General features: G+C 37.1%; 1 protein-coding gene across 1 annotated transcript; it reads right to left on the reverse strand.

The window, feature by feature from the left end:
- Window positions 1–2,158: 2,158 nt before the first annotated feature.
- Window positions 2,159–22,435, reverse strand: LOC113559709 (zinc finger protein 628-like). The gene is made up of 2 exons (XM_026965456.1): window positions 21,618–22,435; window positions 2,159–7,031 (listed from the first exon to the last, which is right to left on the reverse strand). Exons 1-2 carry the CDS (start codon window positions 21,907–21,909, stop codon window positions 5,443–5,445), a joined length of 1,881 nt encoding a protein of 626 aa, XP_026821257.1. The 5' UTR covers window positions 21,910–22,435; the 3' UTR covers window positions 2,159–5,442.
- Window positions 22,436–23,965: the final 1,530 nt, after the last annotated feature.

Genomic DNA, 23,965 nt, shown 5'->3' on the forward strand with positions numbered 1-23,965 from the left:
ATATGTACTATGTTCTGAGGGCTGACGATTATTTAGATCAATTCGGTTTATGTATTATTAATCAAAAACGATTTTTCGGATGAATAAAAATAAAGTAAATATGTGTGTAGTGTGTACAGTAATCTTTCGTTGTATCATATCTCGAGGGATACAGAAAAAAGTTCGAGATATTGAGTTTCATATTAATGGTACTTATATTTTAATGTAATGAAAGTTTTAAGGGGCTTTTAATTTAGTTCGTTACAACGAGAAAATCAAGATGTCGAAACTCGAAGTCAGACATAATATTATAAGAATCTATTCTGTACGTCTATCTTTATATAAAATGTTCCGTTTTATAGAATCAATATTTTCAAGATCGAATACACGAAATATAATATTTCACGTCGGAAATCGCTTAGGCAGTGAAAATATTATATTCTGGTCGATTATTGGAGCAAATGTATAGTAGCATCGTATTAGATGTACATAATAATATTATATAATACGCAGTGTGCGCTGAAAAGTAAAAAAAATAAAGAAGTTCTCGAAAGGCGCACTAGGTCACTATGTATGTATAATATATATAATATATTATAATGTATCAGCTAGGTAAATAATAATAATAATATAACAATATTCTCGTCTGGTCACGGCGACGCGCACGTTGCGGTACCACTGCGGCGCGGCGGCGGCGGCACAATTAAAAAGGAGAAGAGGTCTGCGCTGAAAACCACTTCGAGTGCGGTGCGGTGCATGTGGGGCAGACGACTCGCGCGTATACGCATATATACATAGTTTAGAGAGGTTTATATCGGATATACCGTCTAAAGGCTAAAGCAGCTATATATATTTGTGTATATGCGCCAAGTCACGTATATTATACGTACGTACGTACATACATATATATTCTGCGAGGGGGTGAAAACTACCCTTTCCCCTTGGTCCGCCATCAACGCAAATAACCGCCGGCCCGCGGCTCACCTCGCTTCCCCCCACAGGCGTCGTATATATCGTTCTCGTATAATGTATAAAGCTGACTCTACAAGTTTTATTTTTTTTTCTTCCCCATTGCGGCAGTTGCAGGTTTCCGCCCCGGAAAATGCACGCGAACGTTATAATATACATTGTACGCACTACGCATATATCTGTAATACGACGGCGGTATATAATAATATGTATGAGTCTTATAACGTCGCGTTAGTGCGATCAAATTCTATTATTGTTATTATTATTATTATTGTAGCGCATAAACGCGGAGGACACACACTCACACTTACACACTGTATATTATAATATAATATATTACCTACTACTGCTGTGGTACGTCGTCTGTGTGTGACCTATAGCTGCGCCGCCCAACTTATATATACACATTTCGTACGCTTTTCGGTGTGATTTATAATGCGCAATAACGTGCGATCTATATGATATTATATACATATTAAAAAACGATTTTTAAAACGCACGCGAAACGCCTAATGATTATATAGGTTCGTAGGCATAATACGGGTATTTACTTAGAAACCCGATTGCTGCAGTCCCGGCGAAGAAAAACTTGTTGAAACGCGAAGAAATATAATATTAAAATTCCGACTGGGATCTGTCGCCGTACTGATGACTGCAGTTGCTGGCGTTCGGCGGTGGCTTTCAAAAACCGCAAAAACCGTGATCCAGTTGTATTCATACCGTGGTCGTAGCCCACAGGCCACAGGTAAGACCGCGGTCACTGTTTACGGTCATTCGCGTTAATGATATAATATAGATTGTGACACGCACAGTATTTACTGTATAATCGTCACACGAATACACGGCCTCGCGTATTAAAATATTAATTATTTATTATGGATCGAAAACCTGAAAAAATAAGCATTGCCATCGTTCGATAGGTAATAGTAGCTAGTTTATACACGAGGGCAGAAAATGATTGAACACCGACTTTCTTTTTTTCAACTATTTAATAATTTTATTTATGAAAATATACAATAATAATAAGAATATTATATATTGTTGAGAACGTAACACTACGAAATAAAATATAGGTATGCGAAAAATGTTCGCTGCCACTAATTTTAATATAATATAATAATAATAATATAATTACTAAACAAATAAATAAATTAACTGTTATTTCATCATTAAATCTATTACAATAATAATTTATAATTTTCTCCAAACAAATACGACACGGACAATTATAATATAATATATCTGTTTAAAATATTTTCGTCATACAAACTCTACACATACGTAATAATAATAATAATAATAATAATAATAATAATAATTATTGAGCAAAACTACTGCGTTTCGATCTTATATATAATATTATATTCGGCTAATGAATTTTATTATTTTTTTTCGAAGCTTAATATATTCAATCGTGAGTTTATAACAATTTCAAAGTTTTTTAATTTATATTTTTGTATATTCTAAGTTGGACTACCCATTTGACAAAAAAACAAAAAAATGAACGACTTATTAACGCCTATAATATAATATTATATAAATATTTTTGCTCGGTCAATTTACGACACAATCGTACGTGGTCGGACTCCACGGCCTTACAATTTTCAATCACGTCATATTATATCGTAAACCCAAAAATCGCGGTCACAATGAAAAAAAAAAACATTAAAAAAAATTACTGAGTACATTGCGTACATATATTATTATAATAATACATTGTCACCAGCAAAACGTTGTCAGCATAGACGAACGGAGGCACCGCTGTAGTATCGTAATAAGTAATAACACTTTTAACACATATTAACACATATTATTATATTATTGTTATTATAACTCTTACAGTTCATCTTAATACTCGGGAACTGTTAAAATATGAAAAAAGTGGTCTTTAAACTCTATTTTATTGAAAAAAATAATAATTATTTTCAATATAATATTGGTAGTTTTCGAACTGTTTTTTTTTTCAAATCGTAACATTATTCATTAATTGGACGGGTTATACGCGTCCGAATATCGACGATGATATCGTGAATGGACAGTTATAATTACATTGATATAGTAAGTGTTTATGTTAAAAATTTACCCTCTATGGGTGCTGGATTTTATGCCTCTTCTGGTCTCACATTAAAAACGTCCAAAAATGATTCTCTTTTTCACTCTCTATATATAATGTATATATATTTTCGGGTACGTTATCGTCGTAAAAACGAATTTTTCAAGGCCACTATGTGTGTTTTTAAACAATATTTATTTTAGATCATTGAAAAACGGCATCTAAAAATATCATCATTATTATTATACCCACCTACTACAATGCGCTGCTGCAGTGTTACAATAATAATACTATAATTGCATCTACTGCCACGCGTATGTATATACGTATTATATATACCTATATATAATATGTTGACATATAATTTTAATAATAATAAAAAAATGTACAAAAAAAATAGTTTCAATAAATTTTAAAAATTCAAATATAAACAAAATCAAGGACGCGGCGCCAGGTCGTTCTAATAATATTCACTTCCGAACAGTAATGCTATATTATATTATAATAGGTACCTACTACCTCCGCCCAACTCTAAATAAAAATCGAAATGAAAATAATAATATAAATAAATAAATGAATACAAATGTAAAATACACAATAATATATTATGATATAATATATTGCTATAGGTTTCACAAAATTATTGCTCTACGCTCTACAAGAGGCTCCCGGAAGGCGTTAACGTTCACGCTCCCGTTTCTCCCTCTACAATTTTATTGCTTTTCGAATACGTACTTAAATGTATGAGTTTCCTTAAAAGTATATCATCGTTAAACATCTTACACGAGAGTCCAAGGTTTTTGGACGAAAAATATAAAGTTTACAAAGGTTTTTATTATTATGATATATATGTTACATTCACACACACATATATATATATATTTATAATAATATATACACCGAGACATTATAGAAAGAGAAGAAAACAAAAACAAATAAATTTTATCATAGTGTTTATTAACGTGTAGAGAAAACGTACATCTAATATAAATATTTGTAATATATAGTAATAATAATATTTGAAATTCGAAAAGAAATATATTTTAATAATTATTTTTTCTTTTTTTTTTGTTCTTACATTTTTTCTTTTTGTTCCTAATTTTATTACATTATTGAGCAGACGAGTTGGTTACGTTATTGCTTTTTCACTATATTAAAATTTTCTTAAATCTATATTATGTAACATAATTAATATTTTAATCTACAAAAAACAATTTTTGGTGTCTCAGTTTTTGTACTCTAATCTCTTCCATCTAATCTCAAATGTTGGGCTTTGAACAAAAACACGGGTAAATGCAATATTTACTAGGAGTTTACCCATCATCGACTATATCATATTGATATTATGACCACATAATTACCACAATTTATTTTAGTCTTTTAATTATAATTTATTTAACTATATGAAAAACTTCTTAGTGTCTATTAAGTTTTATTTACAAAATACATTATTTAATTAATATAATATAACATAATTAATTACGTTATTTTTTTAACATTCAATATTTTTTTTTAAATTTTTTTTAATTTTTGAGATCGCATTCTCTTATATATTTTTAGTATAGTTTATACCACTCTCGCAGTAGCTCTACTTAATCTAAATGACTAGACCACACACTCTGACATATACGCGTGTATACATCCAATTAAAATTAAAAAGAATTAAAATTATAATACAATATAATATATGTTAAAAAAAAAAAAAAAAAAAACCAGCTTCAACGTGTTTAAATAATACACGTTGCTTATAAATAATAATATGTATAATGTATAAACGCATTAATCAACCACTGGCAAATATTACTATTTACTATACACAGGGTTGTGCAAGGTTAGGAACCAACCGCACATTTGTATTTAACTTCTAGACTATTTAGAGGCTATAATAATAATGTGAGATTTCATGCAAATATAATGTCCGTTTGATGAAAAAATTCAAACATGATATGATTAAAAATAAACAGATAAAATAGTAATAGTAATAATAGTAATAATATATTCAAATAAAAATTGACTTGTAACGCCGAAACAAAACAAAACACGCTATTGCACGCCCCTTTTCGCGAATGAAAAAATAAAAGCAAAGAAAAGAAATGTAAAACTTAAACCGATAGAATATTTATGTGTTGAAATGTCGGTATAAATAATAATATAAAAAAAATATACATAAAATATAAACATATAAATACTATTTGCGGAATAGAAATTGACTAGAAACTCGTGACTAGTGTTTAAATGTGAAAATAATAAAAAAATACCCACCTCTAATCGTTTAATAATAAAATGAACTAGATTTTAAAGATTTCCGAAAAAATTGACTATAACGTACGACCAGAATATGATAATAAGAAAGACATGAAAATATATAATAATATAAAATAGTATAAAAAAAAAAAATTATAATAATGACCAGAAAATATTGGACACGCATGCGCGCCGGTTTAGGCGGTGTGCAGTACCGTTGGACGCAACAAGTTGAGGTTGGTGATTTCGGCGGTAGTCGTGTGATGCTGATGGTGTGGCTGCTGTTGGAGAAGATGTAAGTGTGCAGGCGAGTGGTGTTGGTGCGATGGTGACAGTGCGGCGGCCGAGGCCGAGGCCGACGACGACGACGACGATGACGACGACGACGACGACGACGACGACGAAGACGTAGACGACGCCGACGACGTAGACGACGACGACGACGACGACGACGACGAAGAGAGTGACGACGCCGACGACGACGACGAAAGCGACGAGGGCGATTCGGGCGCGGTGACGGCCGGCACTGCGGTGGCGACGGGCAGGCAGGCCGACTCCAGGTGCTTGTTCAGGTACGACTTTAGGGCGAACGACTTGAAGCACCGCGGGCACGCAAAGTTCTTGTCGCCCGAGTGGGTCTGCATGTGGGCGCGCAGGTTGGAACGGTCGGCGAACGCTTTGCCGCAGTGCGCGCAACCGTACGGCTTCTCGCCGGTGTGCGACCTGAGGTGGCCCTGCAGCAGCCACGGCCGGCTGAACATCTTGCCGCACACACCGCACGCGTGCGTCAGCTTGTGCGTGAGCTGGTGCATGGCCAGCGCGGGCATGCTGACGTACGGCTTGCCGCACACGTTGCACCGCTTGGCAGACTGCGAGTCCAGGCTCCGGTGGGTCTGCTTGTGCCGGGACAAGTTCGACGACGTGGCGTACCGTTTGCCGCACTCGGAGCACGTGTACTTGGACGGGCGGCTGGCAGCCGCGGCGCCAAAGTCGGCGCCGATCACGACGGCCGCGCTCGCGGACGACTTGTCATCGACGGCGCACTCTTCGCCGGACGCCGACGAGGCCGCCGCGGCGGACGAAGATGACGCCGACGCGGCAGCGACCGCGGCGGCCGCCGAGGACTTGCGTTTCGAGCGGCCGTCGCTGACGAAGAACGCCTCGTACGTGTAGGCCACCGTTTTGCTGGTGGCCGTAGTCACGGCGGACAACGGGATGGACGGCGGCGGCGGGCGCAGTTGTTGCAGTTGTTCGGACGACTCCTGTTTGACGGCCGTCGGTACGACTGGCACTAGTTGTTGTTGTTGTTGTTGTTGTTGTTGTTGAGGCGTTGGTGCCGGCGGTCGTTGGAGTTGAGTGACCGGCTGCGGCTGCGGCGGCGGCGGCGGCGGAGGTGATTGCAATTGTTGAGGCACCGGTGGCGGCGGCGGCGGTGGCGGCCGGCAGACGACCACCGGCGTGGATGCGCTCAGGTCGAGTATGGCTTGCGCGGCGCTGATGTCCTCCTCGGGCCGCGGCCACTTTATAGGCTTGTGGTCGTCCAGCGAATAGGGCCGGTAAATGTCCTTCTTCTTGGGCGGCAGCGACAGGGCCACGCCCGTGCTGGTGTACGTCCGCGGCCGCTGATACTGGAGCACCGTGAGCACTGGTGTCGCAGTGGCCGGCGTCGGCGGCGCCGGTGGCTGTTGCTGGTGGTGATGGTGTTCGCGCGCGGACGGCATGGCGGCGACCACCGACTGCGCGTCGGCGGCCGTCTGGTATTCGCTCTTAACGGTCCCCGCATACTCTGTAAGTAGAAAGACAAACGTTTTATAACTTACGATCATTATTCGGCGGTCGGGGAATAGTGACCAAACATCGTAATAAACTAATAACCACTAACCGGTACCTCGCGATAAACACGCATTAGACGATAATATTATATAATATTTATTACAAGTTTTATTCGGAGCGTGCGCAAAAGGTATGCTTTTTCGTGCAGAAATAACATTTTTAAACTTCAGGAGATTTCTCAATACGATGAAGCGATTCTAGTATTGATGCTGATGGACGTTAATAATGGTAAACAGTTTAACATATTGCATGCCTTGAGTAGGTTTATTAGACTTTATAATTGAAATTTGGCAATCACGGCGGTTCCGTTATAACGGCTCAGAATCTTGTTGTTGTTCGCACCAAAGCAAATAAATATCGTTTAGGCACAACGATTTCACTAGTTACAGTCTTAAAAGGACCTAAACAAATTTAATAACCATTTGGTCATACGTGACACGTCGGAGTGGTTGAGTAATGTTTTCAATTCTCGGTATACCACGGTAACGCATAAACACGCGGAATACACCGCGAATACAGTGACGGTGTACCAGAAGACAAACATTTATTTTCTCGCGTATTTTTATGTAGAGTTTGAGACTTACACCCGAAGGCTATACCGCGGTCTTGGGTATCATATATTATAATATTTCATGGTTTATAATGTAACGATAACTATGTGCGACAAATGATAAATTTAGTTTTTGCCTATAGTTTGGCAGTGTCACGCGGAGGAAACTGTCAAAATAAAATTGCCAAGGGGCTCGAAAAACTTGAGCACTGCCATTCGACGCCGTGTTTTATCGTCCGGTCCGTATAGAAATAAAAAAAAAATTTACAAACGCGCGAAATAACAACATCCGATATGCGAACAAATCTATATAAACGTTCGACGTAAATTCGTATAATTAGACTTAAAAGGAATCTTCCGCCGTCCGTGTTCATTACGCTGAAAGTAAACCCATTGTGAACTCTATCGCGAAAATACAAACGAATAATAAAGAACGCGACGCAGAACAAATAATTATAAGCGTGGGCGGGAAAAACGGCGAGACAAAAGAGCGAAGCATAAAAATGTTTAGTATAATAGTTGTTTTAAGTCGTGAATAATGAACGTCTTCAAGAGATTTCTTATGGTGAAATAGTCTCGGGATTAAAAAACACGTTTTTGTTCACGACAATTATGTGTACTCGTTGTATTATATAATATTATTATAGTAATATATTATGTTAAAATTTAACATCGTTAAAACGTTAAAAAATTATTTTTATTTATTAATTGATGTCTGATTAATTACTTTAGTGTAGAAATATTCGTGCAACGAACGTTGAATATTAAACAACCCCTTCAGAAGTAGTTTTCAAACGCGTAACGATTAAATATGGTTTTAAATATTTAAAAAATAAGTCCCGGCAAAATAACCCACTTTAAACACTTCGTAGTACAATAAATTTTAATCCGTTTTGTTTCACGAAAGTGGATGGATAACGTCAACTGGATTTCATATCAACATTAAATACCCTATAAATATTGTGTTTAATTTATGTTATATCGTTTATAATATTAGTTGCTCTGTTAAATAATAATATCAAAAAAAAAAATATAACTTTAAATACCTACACAAAAAGAACGCGTCATTTTGTTCAATGTGATTGATCAATATTTTTAAAAATAAATTTGTATTAAGGACAATACTTCTTAAACTGTATTTATTAGCATTATTTTTATTATTTTTCTCGTTTCAGCTATATTAAGAGTATATTAGGACTATTAGGTTCTATAATTTCTAGCTGCAGAGTAAGTTTTCATCGTTTTAAATAATATTAATAATATCCCATATTATAATAAGTAACGATACCGCGGATTTATAGGGATAGTTTTTACACTTATCACTACGATTAAACGTGCAGGTTTGAATGGTTTGATATTATGGGTCATATTATACATTCGTCGAGTCGCAGGCGTGTCGAGGACCACGTACTAATATTATTATATCATGACATTCGCGTATATACGATAAAACTGCTGCAGTCGATTAAGTATGTGTGCGGTTATAAAAAGTCGCGGTGGTTCGGCATGTATAATACGTAGGTACTACAGGAACCGATAGTTTTCCTGCGTAGACACTAGACGGTAGACCGTATTTATATATATTAAGGGTATTACATATTATAATATATATAATATACTCGTAGTAGTCGGCGGGGCCACAGTCACGGCAAATTAGCCTAATGGATATCGTCTTGAGCGTTTTTTTATTTTTTAGGTAGAGTGTTTTGGATTGACGTGTATTATAGAGCTCACGTTTTTGAAATTATTGTGAAAAAATAATGTACCCACACGTACAACGAGAGAGCGAGTTTGGTTTTTAGGTGGGGTGAGGGCGAGAGAAAGAAAGAGAAAAAGAAGATCAATGCACAAGTCATATCGATTGTTCGGCAAACAATAAAAACTTTCCACGAACCCTTATACGACTATAGGTACACACTTGCACGCGCTTCCCCTCCCCAAACAAGTCATTCGCAATTTCTATGCCAAAGTACATATTATATTAGTTATTAATGTCGTTTATCGTATAACTTGTGGCGCGGGCCGAGTACAGTCTCAAGTAGGTGTATATAAATAATAATATATCTGTGTGGAACAGAGGGAGTCGAATAAAATCGTTTGCTTAACGATTTCAGTTTTTATTATGTATAAGGTATAATTATAGTTTTGAACTATATATTGTATATATATATATTTGCTATTAATATTGTATTATTGTGGTACCCACTATTTACAGCCACTGCAGGTACCTACAATAATCCAATGGATTATGGATTCAGACTAATAATGGCTGCACTCGTCAAGAGAAATAAAATATAATATATAATATCATGTTTTTAATGGATTACCCTTTCATGTATATTTGATATAGACTTCAAAGATGAAAAAAACATATTATTCACACTAAAATTTATATTATATATTATATTTGTAAAAATATTAAAACCGTAATAATCAATAATAATTCAATATAATATTGTGATATATTATAATCGTCTACAATTATATTAATTAAACCAAACGCATAAAACTCCTTTATTCGTAATTTTTTTTATAAATTTTCTTGTCATTATGGTTTCTACAGCTTACACGAAATACGAATGCTTACTAAGTTCTAATAATATTATAATGTTATAAAATAAAAATTGTAAAGCTCTATCCTAATAAGATAATACATTTTTCGATTAAGATTATACGTTTGGCGTTTTCAAATAATATGTTATGTAGTTATAAATTTAATATCTGGAATGAAGCACAGAGGTATCTGGGATTTTGGAACTTTCGTATGATACGATTTATTATTTTTCTTATTTTGTTTTAGCACTTGTGTCTACCAGCACCATTTATAATATCGGTAAAAAAATATATTATATTTCTTTGAAAAACAAAATAATACAATATTGTTATATCCTCGTCAAACCAAAGACGGTTGTTTCTTTTCATTATTCTCATACACTGTTTTTCTTAATGTTTATAATTTAATATGTACCGGAAAAATACAAATTAAATCAAACACTTTGTGGTGTTTGCATTTTTTTAGATATAATTTAAATTAAAACAGTTTTTCATTTAAATTTTTTATGTAAACGCGTTTAATAATGATTACTGTTCGTTAAAAATATTACAATATCGCGGTTTGTATAATTACGAAAGATAATAAAACATTAAAACAAATGACAATTTATTTGGTATAAGTTATATAAAGATTTGCAAGAATATGAAAATAAAATCTTGACCGAAATATACATAATCATTTTGAGTCACGTATATATTCCATGTGATACGTTATCATTATCACAAAGTTTAACAAATACATAATACGTTGACGTTTTTTACGTTTGAAAGAAATTGGATAAAAAACTACCTATTTTTTGTGTACATTTTTTATGCTATTCTGCGGCATATAAAGACGGTCGTCGGCCCATGTAAATTTGCATATTTTCTACAAAATGTAAATAATATAGGTATATAATATAGTTACACGGGGAATCCTTTCATTTATGTGCTAAATATACCACTCACCTGTGTCGGTAACTCAATATTCCTACTGCACAGTTGTTTCTGGGTCTTTTGGAAAATTTGATTAATTTTAATTGATTGTTTGCAGACTTGGATGTTTTCCCGTACCCCTCCTCCAGTCACACTATAATCTCATTTTTTTATTCAAAAAACCGTTCACAAGTAATAATTATTGTTCCGCGATTAAATAAATTATAATTATTCGTGAACAGAAAAATTAAATGTTATTATTATTACTATTATTATTTGTAATCGTTTTAAGCGTTCCAATTAATGTATTATTTCATCAAACGCGAACGGCGACGTTCATCGAACGATTTATAATTATTCGCCGAGACTTATCTGACGATATATAATGTAGACAAGTTTATGTTCGAGAAAGACGTCGTATACGCGTCGTTAGAAACTTAAACCGCTAAAGCATCGGAAAACTCGTCGGGCGACGCGAAAGACAATCACAAATATTGTATAAAATAATAATAATAATAATAATATTATAATCTAATAACACGCATAATTAATATTGTCTCATACGAGTACCTCTTTTAGTCGGTTTGAAGAAATACATAATACGGCAGAACTGGTGACGGTGTTGCAATCCGTATTCACTTGATGACTATACTGAAACTGTACTACCGTCAACGAACGGACGAAAAAAATATGATATTGTAAAATGACGTCGACGATGTCTGAGAACAACAGTTTATGATCATTCGATCGCGATGAAAAGGGATCAGAGATTAATTATTGTTTCGTTATCTATTGTAAAACGTCTCGGGGACTGTGTATATAAAACAGCGGCGGCAGCAGTCATCGATGGATATACCGGCGCCGCCGCCGCACGACGACTGGGTGCCGGTGTGGCGCGTGCGGGGATCGATGTCTACAGGATAAAAACATATGGCCAACAGGTGGAAGATCAACACGTGTGATACCTGTCACGTCGTTTCATTTGAATTCGAACGCGTACATGCGAATATTACTGGTGGCTGTGTGTGTAACGCGTACACCGAGTTACGATAACGTAATGATAAATTATTATTGTTATTGTCGCCGCACAGGAGCGGACGGAGATGGGCCCACGAAGATTAAAACTAGGTACATAGCAAATCGGTCCCCTAGTAGGATCGACTAGGTACATCATTCTTATGAGACGTTAGTGGGAACGTCGTGAAAAAATGCACATCGCATTCGGTTTTATATTCGGGGCCGGGGGGAGGGTGGAGACTCGTTCCGGAAACGAGCCGAGAAACTCGACTGTACGTTTTATACAATTCGAAACGAACTTAAAATAATTCACCAGGCGCGTTCGCATTATCATACCGTCTATCCATATTATGCAAACCACCGGTTTCTGTGGATATCGTCCGTGTTCAAAGCTCGACCGCTTCTCAGCCTTTAGAAGTTTAGAATCTTAGTCTGCACGTTTCGATTGCGCAAGCGCGTCCTCCAGTCGCCTCTTTGGACCGATACGCACATGCGAAAATACGGGAGTGCGACGTGACTAGCGATAGACGACGACCGCGACCCAGTGCGTCTTATCGGTATGATTTATTTTTAGTCCGTCGCGGTTCTGCGTGTACGATAACATTATTACGCACACGATTACAAAATAGTAAACAGTAATATTGTTGTTGACGTCACGGACTAAGATATAATATATCTTAGTCCGTGGTTGACGTTGTTCGGACAGTCAGATTGTAACGTATCGTTAGAATTTGTATCATCTGCAAGAGTGTAATACTACACAACTGAATAAACAGTTACAACTGTGAAGCTCAGAAAGTGCTGAACCTATTTTTTCTATCTGTTACGTTTATCTAAGAGTGCATGTTTAGTAAAGATAAGAATGTCATATCCAATAATAATTTTTACAATGCTTATAAGTCTATTATGGACGAGACGTGTTTTTAAATGCGGTAATAAGAATGATAATATTATGCAATGCGAGCGGCGGAGAGAACAAATCATTTTCCGACACAGTCCGCGTGTCAATAGTATTATTGTAAAAATAATAAAATTAATTTATCTTGCGTATCCAAGCCCAACGTTTATTTAAAAGTTGCACTTACGGTACTGTAGACACGCGAAATATCAAGTGGGTAAATCGAATTTTAATCAAATACGCTGTTGTGCTCAGTTAGTCAGTTAGGACAAGTGTGTGTGTGTGTGCGCGCGTGAGTATAGTCAACGCGAATTTATAATATTATGTCTTAAGGGACAGATGATCCAAGACGAACGCCGGGAAAAAATGATGAACATTTTTTTTTCAAGACTATAATACTATTGTATTATATTTGATCTTTAACTCGAAGGGAACTGAAATCGGTTCCAAGTGTTGTCCGCAAGTCTGTAAGTATGCAGGCAGCGGCAGGCGTGGAAATAAAAGAAATTTAAAAGTTTTCAAAATATAATGTATACAATATCACCTCTAAGACTTTCAATTATGGCCGTTCAGGGAGTTTAGAGATAGAGAATGGGAAAAGAAAAATCGTTGTTTTTGCTTGGAGAATCGCGGGACCTATTTAAGGTATAAAATGGGTTGGGTGAGGGGAGCAAAAAATATACGGGATAGAACGAGAGAAAAAAAAACTTTATGTATAAATTCCCTGAGGATAGAGTGGCGGCGGCGGGAGCAAATCTTGTTTTTCTAGATTGCCCGAGAGAAAAACCATCCCCTCTTGTGTTCCGCGTGTCCATGTCTCGTTTTTAAATTGCTCTAAACGCAGACAACAATTTTTCCCATTTCTTATTTTTATTTTAGCCTCTTCTCCCTCTCGCGCCCTCGCCCGCCGCGCCCAACCAAGAAAAACGTTTTATAATACACGACGATGCAACCGTTCCTTTCCAAATGGCACTATAAAGCGTAAGGCCCCGTGACCTTTGGCAAACGTAAAAATGTCATAGCCAAATAATCCCGTACAAATGGCCCGTGACTCTTTTCCTGGAAGAGCGGCTGTGTTTACATGTCGTATTACCAGCGTATACGTAGGTACACGTAAGTAGGTACATATATACGGCAGCGCGTGTGGGGAAAACGTATAAAGTAGATTGGCATAATATAAAGCTGATATTATTATTGTCGTTCGAAGCGTTTTTGTTTAATACGTGCTGCAGTACCTAATAACCTCCCGAGATATACATCACTCGACAAAAATATACAAAAGCCATGGTCGATCAATATACTGTGATCCTAATCGTTTGTTCGAATTCTCTCGGTTAAATAGTTAAGTGTACAAATAAATAAAATATTATATAATATATTATATATTTAAATGCTTATATGCAGTAAACACTAAACATAATAACATAAAAATATTTATTTATTTTCACAATTGAATAAACGACCGCGATGAAAAATCCCTAAAGAGTTGGTGAAGACTGTAGGTGGCGGTGGTGGTGATGGTATTACGCGGTGTCAATCAGTCGATTGTATAAAAGGTTAAACGAACTGTGAATTGCGATGAAAAAAAGGCAAGTTGTAAAATTACGGTTGAATAAGACGCCACTGCAGAAAATAGATTCAACGTACATTATATAGAAGTAGAACGTTTTCAATATGATAAAACTTTTATTATTATTATTTTTATTCGTTAAGTCTTGTACTTGCAACGTTTTCGTACATGTCCTGTGTACACTTTTTGCCAAACACGCGTGAGTTCTGTGACAACTATAAAGGCATGAACGCCAGTAAAACTAATTTAATTCATTTAATATTTCAAACAAAATTACGACGACGGTGGTGGGTCGTTAAACGGGTAAACACACAGAACATTTAATCGCAACGGAATGATTGTATCGACTCATCCACTGCTATTACAAAATAATAATAATAATTATTATTATTATAATTAGGTATGTAGTATATTTGAATAATATTTGAATTTGCTCAATACGAATGAAACTCGGGAAATGTTAAGACGGTCGCGCGTTTTCTCGGGATTCGTTGAATATACATATTATTATACGTATGTAGTATACTAGTATGTATATGCACAGAAAAAACTACGAATAAACACGACCGATAAACGTCGGTCGCGTCAAGTGTTTGTTTGCGAAGCGCAAAGCTCCGGGATGAAAATACAAGTATAAGCGTCGCCGCGGGAGACAGAAACACTTTATATATTATATTATTTATATAACACATCATATTATTATTATTATGGTTACCGTTCGATGCGTCGTTTATGTATATTTTTTACGTCAGAACACGATTTGATGTTACGTATCACGTATATATAGGTGGGTATATGACAGGGATCACCAATTAATCATTTTGAAGAGCCTGAACTCCGAGAGTTAAGTAAGTTTTGGGTGAAGGGGAATCAACGTTTAATATACGTGTTTATATTATATAAAACACGTAGAAACAAAATCAAAAAAGTCAAACGACAATTAATGAAAATCTGATTTTAGTTTACCGTAAAAAAAAAAAATAATTTTAATAATATATTTCTTGTCTACGTGCCAGCTAAAGTTCGTACACGGGTCGCATTTGATGGTATAATAATAAATAATATAATACATAGACAGCTGTGAGTCAGGTAAGATGCATGATTTTTATAAATTTAACATTAATATTAAAGTTTATATACAAATTTTATTATACGGTTTACTTGATCGAATTCTCGTATACACGACCTCGATAGCCATCATTTGTTGATCGGGAGGAATGTATAATAGTGCGGATTTAATATTTGTATCTGGTACTCTGGTAGATGATTATATTATATTCTCCAGAACTTTTAACTCATAAGTATTGGGAATAATTACCGCAGACCTATACACTCCTTGTTCAAGCTTTAACTACCCTTATAGTTATTTAACTTATTTTGTTCTTATTATATTATTTTTACGTTATTGTACCATTATTATTTTGGCCTCCCTCCTCCTCGCTAAAATTGTACCCGCGGAACTACCGTATGATCGGATCGATTGGAGGCAAGGTGGTGTTCGTACAGTTGGCATGGTCAACGGGACTTTGGAACTCTGTACGGAAAATCGACGGGCGCGCGGAGGGTGGTGTGGTGCTGTGCTGGCTTATTATATACGAACACCGTGTTTTTGCACGTGGCGACCGTAAACGCGCGTGTCCCCCCCGCGAACAACTGCAACAGCAGCAGCAGCAGTCTACACGCGTCTACTTCGACGACCGGCTAGGTTTTTGCCCACTCGCATACGACTATTATAATATATATAATATAATAACATAGCGGTGCTGCACCGGCCGGCGAGGAGTCTCGCCCTCTCCCGTTCTTCGCGGGGCGGACGACCGGTGGCAGAACGGCTCCCGTTACACCGACATCACCGCACGCACAATATATATATATATATATTATATTATACGCGAACCAGTTGTCCAGCTGCAATTGTTTAATTATACCTATGTGTGTGTATTATAAATAATAACTCATAGACGTCGGGGCGCGCGCGCGCGCATATTGTTCCGGTGGTCGCGTGCCAGGTGCTACCGACAGGAGCCCTATATATGCACACACACACACACACACACACACACAGACTACAGTGTATAAAACTATATATAGGTTCCTACCTCTTCACCCCGGTGCATCCCTTCGCGGGTGTGTGTGTTTTTTTTTCTACTCTCTATACTCTACTCCGGATTCACGACCCCTCCGATAAAGTTCGCGGCCCCTATACGTATTGAGTCAGCCACAGTAGGTACATACACCTAACCAGTTATATGCCATGCGCGCGTGTGTGCATATATACATATATACATAATATATACACACCGATCTATGGCAGCGGCAGCAGCTATATGTGCCGAGATCGACCAGCTGTTGATCGCGCGCGCGACGAGAGCTGCAGAGTGCAACAAGCGCGTAAAAGCGTTTCGACCCCCTGCAATCGCGTTCCCCTCGCGCGGATAAAAATGCGAACCGTGACACGCGGGCGATGATGACGAAAAAAAAAACCAGTTCGAACAATACCCGCACCCCTCATCATCCCCTCCCCACCGGACGCGCCGTCACGAATATTATTATGACGTATTGTTTTCGCGTGGCGAGAGAGCAACCCTCGCCGGTGGCCGATTTTCAATATCCCGTAGTATAACGTTATTATTGTAGGTAGAGGTATATTATGCGAGTTGCCGTGCATTGTCACGTCGACGCAGACGTCGGTGACGAGGGGCTCTCAAATTGATTGTACGGCTCCGGCGGGATGATAATGATTGTTATGGTTCGTACTCAATGGAAAAAATAAAAAAGCAATCGCGAAATACCGCCTATGTACACCGCTGTTGCACGATGGACTGCAGATCGGATAATCATATATCATTATTGTTATTTTATAAAACTCTCTGGCAAAACGAAGAGTTTGCGTATGAAAAATATAATTATAACGTATTTATGTATAAACATCTGACTGATATGGTCGACGGCCGAGTTTTTCGCGGTGCGGTACCATTTACAATATTATTACGATATTAGTATTATTATGCACTTAGGTAGGTACATATGGGTATTGGATATAATATATAACGGACCGTCACGATTCGCGGCGTTCGACATTCGCATAATATAATGACGTATTTCCCACTATAGCCCACACCATCTCCCTCGCCCGCGTCCCAACACCGACGCAAGTAAAGTACTGGCCTAGTGTGGGCACGTACTCCGCTGCGGCTATATTATAATAATATTATACAGCGTGCCACGGTACAGTCGCATCAATGTTATCTCTTCTGCTCGGGGAAATATTTTGCCGACGGTTCTTCCGCTCCGATTGTTCGCAACCACGGCCGCCGCGTGTGTGTACGCGGCGCAAAGAAATAATCCATTAGCTAATGCGATCAGAGCGCGCTCGTTGTTTGGCCACCCCGTCATCGCCGAAACGGGTTACCGGCGATTTAATTTTTTGTTTTTCTTTCTCTCTCTCTCTCTCTCTCTCTTTCATTCGATAATTTGTCGAAACAAACGTTAAAAAACGCGAGCGCCAATAGTAAATACGTATTCAGTCCGCGAAACGAATATACGTACCCATGTTATGGGATACCCAATACCAAATATAATTAATACTGCAATTATTAAGAGACTTCATCAGCTATCGACAAACAATACGATAAAAACAGTATTAGGCTACCCACTAGCTGTCGCCGGGATCATGTGCTTAATTTCTCACGACGCAAATTATTATAGGTGCACCTTATATGTTATGTAATATTATAAAATGTATTATTTTTCTTAAAGGTATAGACTATACTACAATCTATGGTCACTGTAGATCAGCATCTCTCTGTTATGCCATTGTATAGTACTGTGGTAACTATAACGTATCACTATTATGTTGCAATACAGATAAATAGCAATACATGCTGACTGAGAATATAATATATATATACGTATTTCTTTATCGACTCGTTTGCAATAATATATTATCAAATTATTATCATCCGAAATAATTGTGGTAAGGTGTGATTTATACTATGTAAATGTGTGGTTTCAAACTGCAGTTGGCGAATTGAAAGTGAAATATCGCATTATATTTATCGAATACGTATAAACGAGAGAAAGAGATTTAGTCAAAGTATGATACGCGATGAGGATTAATATTCGTATCACTATAATATATCTGCACTTCAAGTGTTTGCAATCGTTATTAAAATAGCAACTATTATATAAAACTTTTATTTTGTAATTTTGAATACTATAGAGTTAGTTCATTCTTACGCTGAAGGACTGGAATACTTTTACTGTTCCATATGGCTACAGGAATAATAAGATAAATATATTTTTTTTCTTTTCAACTTAACTATAAATATTATTAAATTTACTGTTAGTGGTAACAGTTTGTGTTTTTTTTTTTAATTTTCGAATAAAAAGTTATAAAAAAACCTAAAAAGTATACGTGATTGGAAAAATAATATTATAAATGTATTTGTAGAAGTTTCGCCGCTGTGTATATACAAACTGCACGATGCTGAATTATAACACAATATAATTAGATTTGTTAGAGTGATGTAAATTATCCAAATAAACGCTATTTATTTAGATGAATCATTTTAGAATAAACCTCTGTAATAGGTATACATCGACTACATCGGAATAATAATACGATCGTAATATCCTACAGTAATGGCAGTTTTGTCGATTTAGTCACATAAACTTCATGTAGCCGTCGGTTACATAATAGTAATAATAATAATAACTGTTATTAGAAAACAGTGTCGTAACTTTTAAACGATATTTTTCGACATAAATATTACAAATTTATTACGATGGAGGGGTGGGTGGGATGTGAACGATGGACGAAACTTAATGGGTCAAAAGTCCACTTCAAATATATATATATAAATATATATTACCACCCGTTAACGGAAAATTAAGTTATCGTGGTTATATTTTGATCCCTTGATAATTGTAAACAACTGCGAGTTGCTGTGGTTTTTTCTCGTTCGGGATAATCCACAAAAAAGTGCTATTAAATAGGACGAAAAAAATTCAAAAAACCACATATTATTGTATTTTCTATTTTATCAAGAGAGGGGTAGGTAAATAAAAAATATATCCTTATCATATATTGTGTATTATGAACCATCAGCGTGATCACAGGTAGCTGTTTATTACTATTATTATATATATATTATACATATTCGAAAAAAAAGGTGGGAAATTCGGTGCACCGTTATTGTTACTATTATTATTTTCAAACTCCAGGAAACGGAATCACGATTTATAGGTGCAAAAACCGTTTTACGATCGGTACCCTCTTCGTCGTTCGTTCACGGATTGCCTTGCTCATATCTCATGTTATCCTCCACAACACGCTAAGCGCAGGTAGAGGGGAGGAGGAAAGTTCATATCTGTATGCGTATCGCTAGGGTTTGGGATTCGGTTTATTTTCGTCGTTATATTGTTGCCAAATGGGACCCGCTGTAAACCTAAACGGTTTGTCAATAATAGATATAAAATATACGTATGATTATGTACTCTATATATACATACACAGGCATAGTGGCGAGAAAAAAAATATGGAAACATGAGATAGTGGCAAAGCTTTAAAAAACTGAAAATCAATTTGTCGTACATACATAGGTAGTATAAACTATTATAAAGCTTCGACAAATCGTGTATCGGAAGTCTATTTAATTTAATTTACGTTATGCTTTTAATTTTTAATTTTACGAGAGAAACACTGTAAAATTACGAGGTAAAAATATACGAGATTTTACATTCATTAACAAAATATTTTTTTATAGTATAATATGAGGTATACGTTGGTAAAAAAAATGGTCTACATTTATTCGGTTCGACCGTTTCCGTCATAATTTTATTTACAGATTAAATTCGTGAATAAGATACTAACGATATATTTTTTATAAAGAGTTGATAATAAATTTACGTAATAAAACATGATATTTTAAGAGATATTAAAAAAATAATTTAAGCAATAAAGTTCGATTTCGGAATCAATTTTTTCAATTCGATAATATGAAAATCGAACGAATAAAAAATGTAAAAATCATATACTTAAATCTAAAATAAATTCTTTTACCAACAGCATTACGTGCATAATTCAAACAAATTTGACGAAGTAATTAATTTATCATTATTCATTGTTTTAAATTCAAACTATAATTAATTATATACTTTTATATGAAAGAAAAAAAAACATATATAATAATAAAATGACAAGCAGCTTGTATAATTGAAAGAAAACTGAGTAAAACGTTTGTTTATTTTTAGGACTTATTAACGTTATCATTTGTTTTAATTAAAATGTAACGTTTGTTTAATATCACTAGATATCAATCCGAATGAAAATATCAATTATTTATATTTTTATTTAAATTATTCATTTATTATTTTTCATTTTGATTTATCGTGTTTATTATTTATACGTTTTCAAAACTCAATATACCTACTTTATTATGGAAATATTCATTACAAAAAAATGGATAGTTTAATATTATAAATAAGGGTTTAGAATAGAAAAAAATAAGTAAATTTTTTTTTATTAATACGATAGACGATATTTTTTGACTTCCGTTATACTAAATTATTATACATCTACACGATAGAAAATACTATAATATTATACACGACGAATTATTATTGAAAAAGCAATTTAAAAAACGTATTTTACTTTTTGCTTTATGAATAACTGTACACGAAAAGATATTTACTGTGAGACTGTCGTCGTTAACGTAAATTAGATATTTCCAAGCATGCGGATGACTCGTGCGTGTTTGGTTTTACTTATTATTATTATTTTTTTAATATTGCGCGTAGATAAGATAAGAAATTACAGGATTAAACAAAATCACTGATTAATCGTATTTCGGCGTCAGATATTATTATTTCGTAAATTACCTAACCAGTAACCACCTATTGATAATGTTATACCACCAACGACAGTAATATAGTACAATACAGTGAATTATACACTGCGGATTGACGTCTATACACTATGATTATATGCATATTAGTTATTTTAATAACGCAAAAGCTGAACAAAATTATGTACCTGTGAGATAATGAAAAGCTGTGCCGGTGCAACACGGTGGCGGACTCGGCGCGGTGGCTCCAGCCGGCGGGCTAGACGGTCCCCACGCGTGATGCTGCTGATGGTGGTGGTGCTGATGGTGGTGCAAGAGCACGGTAACCGGTGGTTCCCATTGCGGACCGCTGTGTTTTGCTTGCTGCTGCAGTGGTGGTGGCGGCGGCGGCGGCGATGACGGCCGCTTGCTGTCGTAGTCCCACGAACACTCGTTGGCCACTGCGGTCTTCCACTTCTTGGGCATTAGGTACCGGGGCATGGCCAACCGTCATCCGAGATCCTTAGGGCCGGCTGTTTATTCGGTCGCGGAGACGGTATCTTAACAATAAATTTCGACGTGGCGACAACGATAAATATGTATGATATTCACGCGGAACTGGTTTTAACTCGTACGGTTAATTATTTTTAATGTATATATCGCGGTTTGTTGAACGTCGTCTGCCGCGAAAAACGTCTGATCGCACTTTCGTGTCTCGATTTAAATACGGACGAATCGCGGCGATTCGGCGGGATCAACGGGGAAGGATAAATAAAAATAGTAATGATAATAAAAAAAAAAGAATAAATAATTTTTGAATTGAGGAAAAAAAAGATTAGAACCTATAACGTGGATAGGAAGACAGACAGACAGACAGACAGACGGACAGACGGACAGAGATGATGTAGTAGAGACAGATAGACAGGCAGAGACAGAGAGACAGACAGATAGATAGAGAGAGAAAAAAAAAGAAAAGAGATAGCGCGAAGAGGAGCACCGAAGCGACTAGACGAAGTGTTTGGTACGCGAGTGCGTTTGGAAATGTTTGGTGGCCGGCACTTATACCGCCGCCGTTGCAGACGCTGCGGTCGCCTCCACGCCCCACCATCCCGTTCACGCCACGGGGGTGTCGCCCTATCGAAGGGGGTGATTATTATTGGGTGCGCGCGCACCGCGCGCCACCACCGGCGGCGCCTGTTGCGGCCCCGCTGTTGCGCGGTGGCGGTGGTGGCGGCAGCGACGGCAGTGGTGGTGGCAGTGGCCGCGTTGGCGGGCGGGCGTACGGTCGTGCGCGCCCCTCGCACACGGGTGCGGAAGCGCGCGCACACGCACGCACGCACGTACGTATACAGTATACACGTAAATACGCGCGCGCGCAACCCCTACACACAATAATGTATATATATATATATATAATATATAAGCTTACACGGTGGGGTAGTCGTGGATTTTGGAAGGGGTGGGGAGGGTCGTCGTGTTATTGCGGGACGGGGAAGGCTACCGCCGCCGCATCGGTCGCCAACTACCCCTATTCGCACGCACGCCGCCGTCCCCCCCTCACCGCACCACATCGACGTATATGCACATCGTCGTCGTCGTGTATATAATAATAATAATAATAATAATAATATAATACGAGCAACTACCACCAGTAGACACGGACTGTGCTCTGCTCGTCGATTGAAAGCTATTTATTTCCATAACACAACATGCAACACGCCACTGCCGCCGCCGCCGCCGCCGCCGCCTACTCCGCGGTGCAGGGTTCCGTCGTTTCGACGAAATTACACACGTCCTCTCTCGTCACCCCCTTTCGTCCACGCCGCTGACAATGCGTCACACCACTTCTCCTCCGACTACACACACACACACACACACACACACACATATATAAATATATACCCCTGCAGCACTGTTGCGGTCCGACCCCTAACCGTTATTACGGTTGCAGTGTGTCCGTCCTTCCGTACGCGGGTGTGCTTTGCTTTCGGTCGTGGGTCAGGTGGGCACGCCGTAAAAAACGACACGATTTTGTACGCACAGTACCTATAGGTATACACACGTTATTATTATGTCGTCGTAAGTGTCCGTGCCGCGATAAGGGTTATATGCACGAGGTTTCCGCGAGTTTCCGACGCCAATGATCATCTGTAACGGAGGCCGTGGGTCCTATATATTTATTGTGGTCTCATCCATTTCGATGGTTCCTTTTTTCTCAGAGAGTCGGCTTTCTTACCATCACACCGACGACGTGTTATTATTATGCGTTATACAGTGAAACTTCCATACATCGTACTTTTACGATTTTACGAAATTTTTTGTTCAACGAAATATTTTTAAGAACTATGACCTCCTTCGTTGTTAATGAATACGTTATTCTATTTAACAAATTCCTCCAGATAATGAATTTTTTTTGTTGCTTATTCGACTTCGTTATATGGCAGTTTCACTGTAATAAATAGGTACGCGCGTAATGCACATATCGTGTGCCTGGTAACTTTGACATCGTTTTGTACGGTTTTCGACATATTTTAGATTTTAGAATGTTTCCGAACAC

The sequence above is a fragment of the Rhopalosiphum maidis genome, chromosome 1, assembly GCF_003676215.2.
Source record: "Rhopalosiphum maidis isolate BTI-1 chromosome 1, ASM367621v3, whole genome shotgun sequence".
Classification (NCBI taxonomy): Eukaryota; Metazoa; Arthropoda; class Insecta; order Hemiptera; family Aphididae; genus Rhopalosiphum; species Rhopalosiphum maidis.

Coding starts and splice junctions, on each gene's coding strand:
- LOC113559709 (XM_026965456.1), bottom strand. CDS start 21,909: ATGCCCCGGTACCTAATGCCCAAGAAGTGGAAGACCGCAGTGGCCAAC. Junction 7,032..21,617: donor AGCTTTTCATTATCTCACAG/GTACATAATTTT, acceptor TTCTACTTACAG/AGTATGCGGGGACCGTTAAG.